At 37.4% G+C, this 13,173-nt stretch overlaps 1 protein-coding gene across 1 annotated transcript in view; it reads right to left on the reverse strand.

Moving 5' to 3' along the window:
• Positions 1 to 13,173, reverse strand: part of col4a2 (collagen, type IV, alpha 2) — a 119,489-nt gene that overhangs the window by 42,877 nt on the left and 63,439 nt on the right. The window contains exon 5 of the mRNA XM_084122643.1: positions 2,576 to 2,710. Coding sequence (XP_083978769.1) covers positions 2,576 to 2,710 — 135 coding nt within the window. The remainder of the gene's footprint in view (positions 1 to 2,575; positions 2,711 to 13,173) is intronic.

Consider the following 13,173-nt stretch of genomic DNA (forward strand, 5'->3'; position numbering starts at 1 on the left):
ACATTTCTTAAATCATTTTGTCATGCAAATCTTAAATGTTTATTTGGACATTGATATGGTTGTGGAGTTATTTCCCAGAGATTATTGCCAGAGATGACACAGTTGTAAAGCTTCATAAGGTAAGTTATCAGAAGAGCTTAGCAATAAATAAATTAAATGGTAATGGTTCATGTATTTAGAAATATTCTGCTCTTCTGTTGGAAATAAGTGCTGTAATCATTCAGGTGTTCAGGAATTTTTGGTTTTATGGTAAAAGTGGAACGTATTATTATTATTTTTTTTGCAGTGACATTCAACAAATGATAACAAAAGACAGTTTAAAGCATTGCAATGTTCAGAGGAAAAGCACAACGAAATGAACGAGTTGAAGTTTGCTGTAGCTACTGTATATAGGCCTACACGAAGTGAATTGTAGCAACAGGGCTGCCAACTTTTGAGTTTAGCTTGGAGTGAGATTTTAATTTTTTTTGGCGAGGGGGGGGGGGGGGGGGGGGGTATGTAAAAACAAATATTGCATCACAATAAGTGTAATTGTCAAAACATTTGGTAACTAAATAGAATTTTATGAAGTTTAGTGACAACATGTTACAATGTTTACATTGTACAATGACTGGTATAGGATACAGTTTTTATTATTGCTTGACAAAAATTTCAAGATTTCAATTCCATTCTTGTGATTTGATTACGATTTTGATTCAATATTGATTAATTTGGATACATGTTTATTTTAAATTTTATTTTAAAAAATAATCTCACCTAATGCTGTAAACATAGAGGGCCCAATCTGCTGGTATTATTAAAAATAACATTAAATTAAATATAATTCAGTTTTTGTTATAATAACAATTATTTAATGACATAAGTAAAAATATAATAAATATATAACATAGTGCTCAGCAAAATCTCCTCTCTAGCTATTTTTTCTATTCAATTAACATGCTATGGTCGTTAAATGGCTTTCCTGAGGTAAATGTAACATTATGTGACATAATTGTTCTCCTGCTGTTATATTGACCTCTTTCCGTGGTTGAAAAACACTAATTGGTCGATATTATGTATACTTTAGGTAAGTTGTACTGCATCTTTTTAAAAAAAAGTATACTTTCGGTAAGTTGAACTGCATCTTTAAAAAAAAAAGTAACAGGTGATCGGTTCACGTGCACTTGAACTGAGGCGCTCAGCGATCTGTCACGTCACATTTACAAGCGCCAAACGTATTTTTGTCTGAATTTCGTAATAAAATTGACGGAATCTAAGAGCTGAGAATTAGTTTAATATTAAAAGTACCTCTTTGCTCCACAATTTTTCTGTGCGTGAGAAAATGGATGTGTGGCGTGAGAGCGTGTGAAAAGTGTCAATTGCGTGAGTCTCACGCTCAATGCGTGAGAGTTGGCAGCCCTGTAGCAATCATTCAGTCAGTGACGAATTAATAAAAACATTATGAGTTTAACAAAACGATACACAATTGTAGTTTAAGTTCGCGCTGAAACTATATTTACCTTTTTTGAAATAATCCATTAAACCTGCTGAGAAACGAGGAGCGTGAACTAGAATGAGCAGTTCCACGCGCATGCCCGGGAAACTCATGAATATTCATGTAGGCTCCGCCCACTGCCTCTACAGACGCACAACTCACTTTTGCCCCACATTTCACGGTGCACTTGGTGCAAAAGGGAGAGCGCGCGAAACTTGTCACTTGAAAGCGAAAAACAGTGTTTGAGATTCGTCGCAGCAGATTCAAGCAGCTGTAGTTATGTACTTGTGTTTGTGCTAGAAAAATATACAAGATATTTGTGAGAAAATATTCTACAAGTGTGCAACTCTCATTGGATGAATTCACATACTGATTTGCAGATGAGCAAAATTTCTCTGTGACTTCACATTTTTTGATGCAGGTGTTTAAATGCGTTTTGCACCATATACACCTGCAATGAAGAATTTGAGAAGGTGTAACTGTTGTGTTGTGTTTGTGAAAGATAAAAAAACGTCTACAAGTTTGCAACTCTTAAAACATTTCTCTCTGTGACTTCAAATTCACTGATACACATGTGTGGCTATTCTCTACAACTACAAATTTCACTGTCACAGGCGTTCAGTAGTTTTGCACCAAAAATACCTCCATAGAAATGGCTTAAAAAAAGAAGTAAAAAAGAAGTATCCTTAATTGAACTTGATGTGCACTTAGTGTACATTAGATCTTAAGCGTATGTATATGTGACCTATCTGAGAGGTAGGCTTTGACCTACCTACCTAATCTTTATATTTAATTTCATAATTACTTCTGCAGTTTTTTAAATATGGTGAAAGCGTGCGAATGTATTGACAAGCATTCATGGTAAGATAAAATATACTTTATTCTACTGAATGAATTCTACGTTGTAATTACACATTTTTATGATGAAGTTGAAATTTAATACATAATATTTTAACTTAAAAAAAAAAGGTTAAAATATTATGTATTAAATTGCAACTTCATCATAAAAATGTGTAATTACAAATTTATTACAAATTTACAAACTATTTTACTAAGTCCTTACATAACAGCAGAAATAGAGAGCAGGACAGAGAGACTCACCACACTTCCTTTTGGACCCGTAATGCCTCCTTTGCCACGGTCTCCCTTCTCTCCTTTAGAGCCCTGGAGACCAGTGTCACCTTGTCGCCCATTAGGGCCTGTGGGGCCCTGGGGACCAAGGGGTCCAGGCAATCCCTGCAGTTCACATACAGAGGTAATACAATTAGTTTAAATTACATATAGAAGAGGTACATTTACAAGGAGCAATCTTATATCATAAAAAAGTTATATCATAAAAACAAAAAATTAAAAATAAATAAATTAAAAGTATATATACACAGTAATGTGTAAACCTCATTTACACTTAAGATCACAAAGAAGTTTCTCACATGCATTAAACATTAGTATGGAATGTTGCAAAAATGCATAATGCATTTCGTTTCAAATACCTTTTAATAGTACACAGTATACAGTGCAAACTGCACACTTCTTAGTAGTAAGTAAACTAGTATATTTAATTTAGAACACAACCCAGACAGCTTTTACATTTCAAAACATGCCCACCAGATGGCAACACAATACTTTGTATGAATTAAAAATATGAATATTCTTTATAACACATTGTAAAGCTCTAGCACCATCCAGTGCTTCCAACACCACACTGCATATATGAGTGTATGATAAATTGTGGAGTAGGCCTACACATGTTGAGTTTTTAGTTTAAAACATGTGTTGTTCCTTAACTTGATCTGAATGCATTCAGGAGCTGAAACATGTATTAGTCAAACTGTAGAACTATGATATTAGATATGTGATTTGTAGTCTGCCCTATTATCTGTAGATCTGTCTGCTCCAAATCTAAAAGCAAACAATTAAATGGAAAATGGCAATGAAACAAGATTGTGTTTGTGTTCATGTCTAGAGATTTGTGTGGGTAAGAACTTAAATCCAGTGAACAAACCATGTTCTACTCTGATGGGATAGATTGATAAACAGACGCCCTGCAGTCTCATGCACACTTAAACCCCCTGCCAAGCCCCTAATCCACAGTCAGCCAACTGATCTGAGACCCTGTTAAGAGTGCAAGACTCCGTCTGATCAAAGACAGTGCTATATACTGGATGTCATCCACACAAAGCACATCCACATCAACAGAGCATCAAAAAAACATTTCAGATTAGTAGCGGCATCTGGGTAGTGTGCTGATTATTTGAGAAAGAGACTTGATGAAGTCACTGATTGAGCTTTGCATGGTAAGTATGGAGGTCTAAGATAGTCTACAGTGAACACAAAGTTGTTTCTTCATAAAGCTCTGTATACACTCACAAAATAAAGGTTCTATAGGGTCTTTCACAGTTATAGGAACTCAGTTATAGGGACTAGCCACCAGGACGTTCCCCCGAGAACTAAACGTTCCCCTAGGGCCATTTTCCTGGTTGCATTCGCAAAGCCAGTAGGAACCTTGAAGTGACGTAAGCCGGCTGACAGAGACGTCATTTAAGCGCAACATTCAATAATGTTAACAGCTCTGTAGTATAAAGGTTGAGACTTTGGCGCTGGTTCATTTTTTGCTGTTTTCCATGTTCATGGAGTTAGTTCGTAGAGTAAGTATGTAAACTGTGTTTACACGAAAAAAATGGCAGGGGCCGGTGTTTCGTATGGCGTGCGTTCGGCCAATCAACGTACAATTACGTCACTGGTAGTTCCTTCCTATTGAGCTGTGTTAGACCCTACTCTGAAGGAGCTAATTTTGCCCCCAAAAAGACATTCTTATCACTAAAATCATTCCCAGTTCCTGGGAACACGCAGTTGTCGCGAACACACAAAAAAGCAGGTATAGTTATAGGACCTATGAAAACGATCCTCCGGTGCGAAAGCCCTTTTTATTGCCATCAATGGTTCATAGAACCACATCCATTTCCATTGCATAGAGGGTTCTTTATGGAAAAAGGTTCTTTAAATTATTAAACTGTTATAGTAAGAAGAAAAAATAGTTTTTTTTAAAGAACTCTTCACTGAAAGGTTCTTTATGGAAATCTAAAATGTTGCACTTGCAATCATGTATGAAAGATCATTTGTATTTTTCATATTAAACAGAGCTTAAAGACCGGTGGTGCTCGAGACATTATTGGCCAGTCAGTGTTTTTAGAAGAAAATAAGACTAACACACTAACATTTACTTAAATATGAAATTATTGTATCTACATTAACAATAGTCAAAGACATGATTGTATCTACATTAACAATTGTCAAAGATGACTTCTCTATGTCTTCCCTTATGTAGATCGCTCAGTGCCTGTCATGCTAATGTAGCGGTGGGCTGTTATGTTCATGAATATTAATCATGTCGCCTGTTCACCCAAAGTGAATTGCAGAATTTAAAATGCAGATAGTGAAAGGTGAGCACTAGCCAGTGAGGTTTCTGCTTGGTCCTAAAGCCTTCGTTTTACACTTCGCTCAGTCATTATAACACAAACACAATTATAATCTGCAAACAAAGTTTTTACCCTTTAATTTTCTACACGGCCATTAAAAATGTTTTAAACTCATAAAGAATTGCAATGAAAAACAATATTAGCAATAAAATAAGCATAACATATTTCCCATGCTGTGTGAGTGTGCAGTCACTTTTTACATCCATCTCTGCAAGTCCTGTTTTCACAGAAAGGCAAATTTAAGACATTTAATACATTTTGTTTAAAGTTTGTACAACTTGGAGAAATACTATAACACAAGCTATTTTAATAGAGAAATTGGAGAGCTACCAAAAAGTAAAAAAGTCTAGGCAAAAAGTGGCCAGGACATGCCTCCCACCTATCCATCCATAAATAACACCTATTCTGACAGATAATGAGAAGAGGTTCAAAAGCGATTAACTAAAAACAAAAAAAGGTGCCAGAATACAGCCAATAACATAAGTTGTAGTTTTAGGTTTTTATGAAGTGGCCAGTGGCCAACATAGAGGTCTTAAGGTCCTCATCAGTCAAACAGAGATGAGCCATGTGCGTGAGGTGTTCTGTGGCTCTGGAGGTCAAGTACTCTGACCTCTGACCTCACAGATAAGGCTTGGCTACTGTTTAAGATGAGCTAGTATGAAGCTATGTTTTTTTGCAGTATATACTGCCTGACCTTTAAAGCACTAAGGGAAACTCTAGGCATTATATGTTTCATAAATGTTTTCTTATTGATTGTGAACCAATGATTCTGACTGCGTGTTAAAGTCTCAATGAAATCAAACTTGACAATTCTTGTGTTATGTAATATTGCAGTATTTATTATAAATGTTTTATCCATGCACATCTTAAAGGGACTCTTCTCTTCTCTGATGATGCTTGAGGGTGGGTTCAACCTGTCACTCACAAGCATGCCACACGAGTTCTGAAAAGTAAAGCCAAAGCATCTCGATCACCCCCAGTTGGTTGGTCCCAGTATAGGTCATAATCCCCCCCATGTAGTCTAATGGGATGCCAGGGAAACTAAACAATCAATTTACACTTCAAATACATTTTTTACAAAGATGTTTTCTGTCATATTAGGTAGTTTTTATCACGCTGATGTAAGTTTAAGTGTTCATTTTTGGAAATAAGTTTGGTATTAGTTATTTGATGCTATAAAACGGGAATGTAATGTCATGATTGACAGAATCTCTAAATGAAGTAGGACTGAAGTAGGCACCAACGGACTTTTTTTTGTGCATTTTTCTGCAAGAGTGTGGGCGGGACCTTGATATCGATGCTCCACTTCACGCTCACTACTGCGCAGACTTGAGTCCATTGTTCAGTACTGCGCAGAATCAGGTCTCAAATCAGCGCAAGATGTCGGCGCCATATTGGGACTTTGGCGGCTTCACTTTTCTACAATGGAAGAGAGTGAAGGTGCGTCATCCATCTTTTTTTTACAGTCTACGGTCACTCACATGACATCAGAGCAATGGCAAACCACAACCATCAAATCAATTCCCGATGGACAAAATTAAGTCCCACCCTACATTTTTTCTTGTTCAAGAAGCCGCTTCACTTAGATATACGTCACAATAGGGGAAAAAAAATACTGTCGCAACTGACATGCTGACATTACAGTCCCCATGAAATCAAAATTATATTTTTTGGGATTTTAGTATGAATATGTAACACTTACTGTTATCTACAGACCCCTTTTGCGCCGACGTCACAGTTACGTCACGGCGCTAGCTGGAGGCAAAACAAAGGAAAAACTGGAGGTGGCCAATATAAACCAGCACAGATTCGGCTACATAATAAGGAGCTTAAATTATTATTTTTATTATTAAATGTCATCTTGTTGTGTTGTTGGGTGCAAGAACCGATGAAAAATGAGTATGCTGTATCTGGAATTTTTATTATAGAAAATTATAGAAAATATCCACATCTTTAAAACTGCACTGTAGTATCACTCTTTACATTGTCGTCTTCTTGGTGCTGGCTAGGCAGAACTGCGGATCGTACCACACAAGTCTTTACATGACCATTCAGCACATAGTTATAGGCATCTAAAGATTTATATGTCCTCAGTTTCTCTTTACCCTCAGTTTCTCTATCGGGGTAACGTTAGGTGTAGAAGTCAGGCCACTCAACCGGAGGTAGCGTTAACGTTAATCCTGTCAGATGGTCCATCCATTGAGTGAGCGTGTACGGGTCAGCCAATCTGGTTCCGTCCGTTAAAATGAACTTTTGCAAATAACAATCGCGGCCCTGGACAGTGAGTGACCTTGCACATTAAGATAAAATTGGATTTTCTCCAGTCATTGTTAAAAAAACAAGCTAACAAACTGCCAAACTAACGTTAGTGAAGCGGCCAGAGGGATCTTTCTGCCTCCAGCTAAGCCCCGCCCACACATATACGTCACCATGTTTACCAACTGTAAAAGGGTCAATAAGCTAGTGTGCTTGATAACAATGAAAAAATTTGCATTTAGAGGATAATAAGTGTTACAAAACTTACAGTTTCTCACTTCCGCCAATATGGATCATGATTTTGATGACATCACTCTGCACTTCAGCTTCTCATCAGCTTTTCAGTCCAATCAAATACTCTCTAGAATCTGAAGCGTCCCACCCCCTACACTATAAATAGACGCTGAAGCTGCGGCTAAAATCGGTCACTTGTTCAAGCATTTACCATTTTCTATATGGTGATTGGTACAAAGTGCACTATGTAGGGGACAGGGAACGATTCAGAAATTGTAAATATGCTTTCCATTGGGGTGAATTAAGGTCTGGTTTCATGTTGGTGTCACGTGAACCGCCGCAGTGCGCAAACAGTCTGCTTCAGAGCGGATCTCATGTTCGAGTCGGCGCAGACCACAAAACATATCGGACCCATTTAAATTCTGCACAGAACGCTATATTTTAAAGCGATATGGAGGAGATTAGGAAGAAATTGCGGCTTTACTGAGCTCAATGGCTCTGGCTGAGCTGTGATTAACTAAACACCATTGGCTATTTTAAAAAAGGGGAGGAGCTGCTTGATATGTCCCGCCCTGTCATCCTGTTTCAGTGGAAATGACATCAACATATTGAATAATGCACTTCACTGAAGTTTCAAGGCACTTCAGTGAGACTGTAAGAGTGGTGATGTGTAGGGGACAGCCACTTCACATGGTGGCACTGTGCTTCTATGAATTTATAACTGGTCAAGAGAATAAACTACTTGCTGAACATGAAGAGAAAGATGCTACTGTGAGAACTGAATTTGTATTTATAAACCAAATTTATCTGTCATAGTAACAGTAGTAGTGAGGTTGGTGTTGGGGGAACTTTGTTAATGTAGTTGATATTTCCCATGGTAGAAAAAAAACAAGAGCTTCTAGAAACATCTCTCAGGAAATGAGACATAATTTAAAGGAGCTGTATGTAAGAAATGTATTTCAATTAATCATAAAATGGCCCTGATATGTCACTAGACATTAAGAAATCATGTTCATTTCAAATACTTATATCACTGACAACAGTAGTCCGGCCAGGATATTGTCATTTAAAAAGTGAAGTTGCAGCCCTCATCTGATGTTGATGTTGTCATGTTGTGTTTTGGCCTGAAGCGCCACCCTCCACCTATCTACCAATCACGAAGTCAGTTGTGTTTCGGCATCCGGGTTGCCAGCTCAGCTCTAGTTACCACAGCTGCAGCTATAAACGTTCCTGCTGGATCCTGCATCCTATCTGGCAACCTCGAGTTGGGGGGGAGGGGGAGGGGGAGGGGATACACCGCTCTACAGTAATTTGAAAGTGATTGCAGTACCAGTTTTGGCCACAATCTTACATACGGCTCCTTTAATACAAATAATTCTTTACTTAAAAAAAAAAACAACCCAAGGGAGCATTTACAACAACATTTCATAACTCTGCAACTTATTACCATGAAAATGGGGCATGGGGAATGTATCAATGCCATGGAAAAAGAACTTGACTGAGATCAACTAAAATATATTTTGTTGAATGTCTATAATAGCCTAAAAACCTTGAAATTAATGGCTTGATTTGTATTTCTTTTTTTTAAATGACACATTTAATGTAACATACAGGTCATGTTTATACAGGCTAAAATGTTTAAAAACTGCACCTGATACACAGGCTGTAGAATTTGAAATAATAAATAAGTAATCAATACTTCAATTATAGCAGTTTTAATAGCTCAAGCTGAATGAACTCCACAAATTTGTGTCAAAATGATGATCATGTTCTTCAGCATGATTTCTCTGCTGAAAAATCTAGCATAAACCAGCAACATTGGTCCATGTTGGTCAAGGGTGGTTTATGCTAGTTAGAGCTGGTATAGTGCTGGTGGATCCGCATTGTAATGCTGTTCTCAAGCAAAACTGAGCTGGTGTAGCTGGTCCAAAGGCACTCCCACTTCCCATGCTGGGGTCCAGCATACAATACATACAATAGCTCATAGCTCAAAAGTGGCTCATTATTTAGCTTTTGTATTATCCAGAAAAGTCCCTTCTTTCACAAGACCAAATGTTTACTTGACCCTTTCTGCCAAATTTATTTTACACATCCCCAAAATTCAGCAAATATATGGCCCATTAAATATGATGTCCTACCCTCCACTTGAAGTCTATGATTTGTTGTTTTGACATGTGGTAGCCACATCCTAGAAATCATCCTACACCCCTACAAACCTAGCAACGACTACACCCCTACAAACCTAGCAATGACCCAGGAAATCACATGATCGCTGTTGTTTTTTAAAGTAAATATAAACATCCTGTGTAATGCCCTCCAGCGCACGTTTTCACCCTTACATGTCCTTGATATGCTTTGTGCAGACACATTATCTGTTTTTAGCTAAATAAAGCATTAACGTATCTGGGCTTAGTCTATCTGCAAGTCACAGTCAATGAAAATATAACAAAGTTTACAAAAATAACATTACTCCATGGCCACAGCCTTTTTTATTCTTCAGAAAAAGCTTTGTATTTGTGCCCAGATGCAAAGCCTTTAAGGTATAAGAGATCAAATACATGAGATTTGTTATTTCCTGGGCCGTCACCAGGAACCAGGTCAATACCCTGCTGGCCATCAAACGTCCTGTCCCCTACTATGTGTCTTCCTGATTCCTTGACCCATTTTCTGTTCTGCTCAACAGGGGAAAACCAAACTGTTGTGCTCCACAGAACCAGCAAACTTACAAAAAAATAGTAACATAACAAATACAAAAAGTTCTTTCAGTAGTGGTCTCTCTTGAAACTCATGCGTAGTTATTCACGGCACTCATAGAAAAAAAAAAAAGTGCAATGGGTTTTTGACTCAATTTTATAGAGCCCTACATGCCAAAAAGGTTTTATATCAGGCTTAAACGATTACATAATACTTTCATGATTCATAGGTTATTTCATTTTTTTCCTAGTAATAAAGTATCTTTAAGAGCTGTTTAGTTCATACAATTTATTTAAAATTAAAACTAAATCTATAAAATTATAATAAAAAAAAATGTTTTTTAAACATCAAATCACATTAGAATGATTTGTGAAGGACCATGTGACACTGAAGGCTGGAGTAATGATGCTGAAAATACAGCTTTGCCACCAATGGAATAAATTACATTGCAGACTACGTTCAAATAGAAAAGAAAATCATTTTAAATGTAATAATATTCAAACAATATTACTGTATATTTGATCAAATAAATGCAGCCTTGGTGAGCATAAGATACTTCTTTCAAACACAATAAAAACATCTCACCAACATCAAACTTTTGATTGGTAATGTACTGTATGTCATGAGGCCTTGGCAGTAATGGAACTGGCAATGCTCTTTACAAGGTGTACATTTGGTGAAATGAGCCAGTAACGATGATAGACAAGCATGAGCACTGGCAGTCTGCAGTACATAAATCTGAGATCAATTCCTGGCACACAGCAAACGCACTCAGATGAAAAGGTTCTTGGCCCAAGTCCTATCAATCGTAGATTAGCATGAAAGCGTACAAGCATGTGTTTGGGTGGATCCATAACCTTCCACACACCAGCATAAACACAGTCAGATGAAGCCAATTCCTCTGATTAACTCTACAAAGGTAGATTTAGGTTCTGTGATTTTTTTTTTTTTTTTTTACCATCATCTGGCATTGCTTTAAGATCAAACGTCCTTCAACCTTCAACTGTGAATACTCATTACTCATCAATACTCATTTCTGTCCCGTCCCATCCCACCAGTGCAGATGCTAATGAGGAGTGAGCGGCACAACTCAGAACTGACAACTAACCAAAAACAAGAGTTGACATGAATAATTACTCTGTTTAGTGAGAAAATGATGGCAAAATCTTCCATTTTTGGGCGAATTATGTAACGGGATAGTTAACCAAAAACAAAAGTCTGTTCTGTCAAATTTATTTATGCTCCCTGATGACATTCCTACGGTGACCGGGTGGGGACATGTTCGGTTCACTTAGTTTTGTCGTGGCTACAACATATAAACTCGTGGGAATGTGATATTAAGTCGTGGGAACGTCATAATATCTCGTGGGCACGAGATTGTATGTTGAGCGAATGACATCCGTATCTCGTGGCCACGATTTAATATGTTGAGGGAACAGCATCCGTTTCTCGTGGCTACCAGTTTTATAACGTGGGAACTGAATCTTCACACGCGATACGGGCTCCTCCTTTTACCCCGGTCATAATTTACTTTGTTATTTGTTAATTTATGTTTCTCATAATTTGTTTTTGTTTATTGCCTTAAAATGAACTTTATTTCTGATTGTTGAGTATTTCATTCAAGCCAGCAAATGTTCGACGAAAAAGTCCATTCAACTTGAGAATGTGCTTCAGGTGTCTTTCGCTCACGTACCCATGTCTTAATGCCAGAGACCACTCTATATCTTTATATGACATTCCTAATTCAATGTAAAATGTTATATCATCAGTCATCTCCGACTGCTGTATATGGTTACAGTATTGACCAGAGGGGTTCCCTCAACATAACTCGTGGCTACGAGAAATAGTTGTCGTTCTCTCAAAATATGAAGTCGTGGCCACGAGAAAAATATATCGTTCCCTCAACATATGATCTCGTGGCCATGACATAATAATGTCGTTGCCTCATAAAAATGATCTTGTGGCCACGATTTATTATGACGTTCCCACGAATTAATATATCGTGGCAACAACATATTATCACGTTCCCATGAGTTTATATGTTGTGGCCACGACAAAACTAAGTGAACCGAACATGTCCCCTCCCGGTAACCTGTTTGCCTTTTTTTCATATAATGGAAGTGGATGTGACTGGAGCTGTCATTATGCACTGTGAAGTCCTCCAAATCTTCTGAAGACATACAATAAATGAAGTTGTGTGAAGATAGACAGTCATTATTCACTTAAAATCGTGAATTCACTTGAAAAACATATCTTAAATATGGTACTTTTAGTTGCATCATGCCAGGTTTGATGTCAAAACCAAGTTAAATTTAAGTTAAATCTGTTTGTTCAGTAGACAATGCTATCGCAAGGCTTTAGCAGATTTGGATTATAGTGCACAGGTCATATAGAGACTATATTGGCACCTTTTTGACATTTTGTCCCTATTCACTTTCATTATATGGAAAAGAGTGGCCAGGAAATTCTTCAAAAAACATATTTTGTTGTCAAGAAAAATAAAAAGCAAGCCAACAAAAAGAACATGGTAAATATGAAAAAGAACAAAAGTTTGGTGTTAAGAATGACATGAGTGTGAGTAAATGATGGCGAAATCTTTATTTGAAAGATGGTTAAAAATCAGCACACTTGTCCTTTAAAGTTCAGCTGTGTGTAAAGAGGGAAGACAAGAGTCTGAAATCGGGCAAAACAAGTCTAAAAACTCTAAGGAAACAAAGGAGAACAAGAGGAATGGGAGAGTGCCGCTGAATGGCCCTTAATATATTTAGAAAAATACAAACAGACATGGCCCTAAGTGTACAATTGTGTGAGGAGGAAATAAGTGATTAGCCATTAGTTCAAGTCACTGACAGCTCCTGGGTTTGCCAGGTGAGAGTGAAACTCTCCCAGGGTTCTCCAGTTCAGAGTGGAGCCCTCAAAGTATAGGTCATTTCCTGTTTCTCTTACCCTCTGCTTCTGCCCCACACCATTGTTTCCTCTCTGCATAAATCTCATGTCTTTTGTTTAGTCATTCCTTTCATTTCTCTGCAAGTCTCTCCA

Source organism: Abramis brama (assembly GCF_963993115.1).
Source record: "Abramis brama genome assembly, chromosome: 8".
In the NCBI taxonomy this organism is placed as follows: domain Eukaryota; kingdom Metazoa; phylum Chordata; class Actinopteri; order Cypriniformes; family Leuciscidae; genus Abramis; species Abramis brama.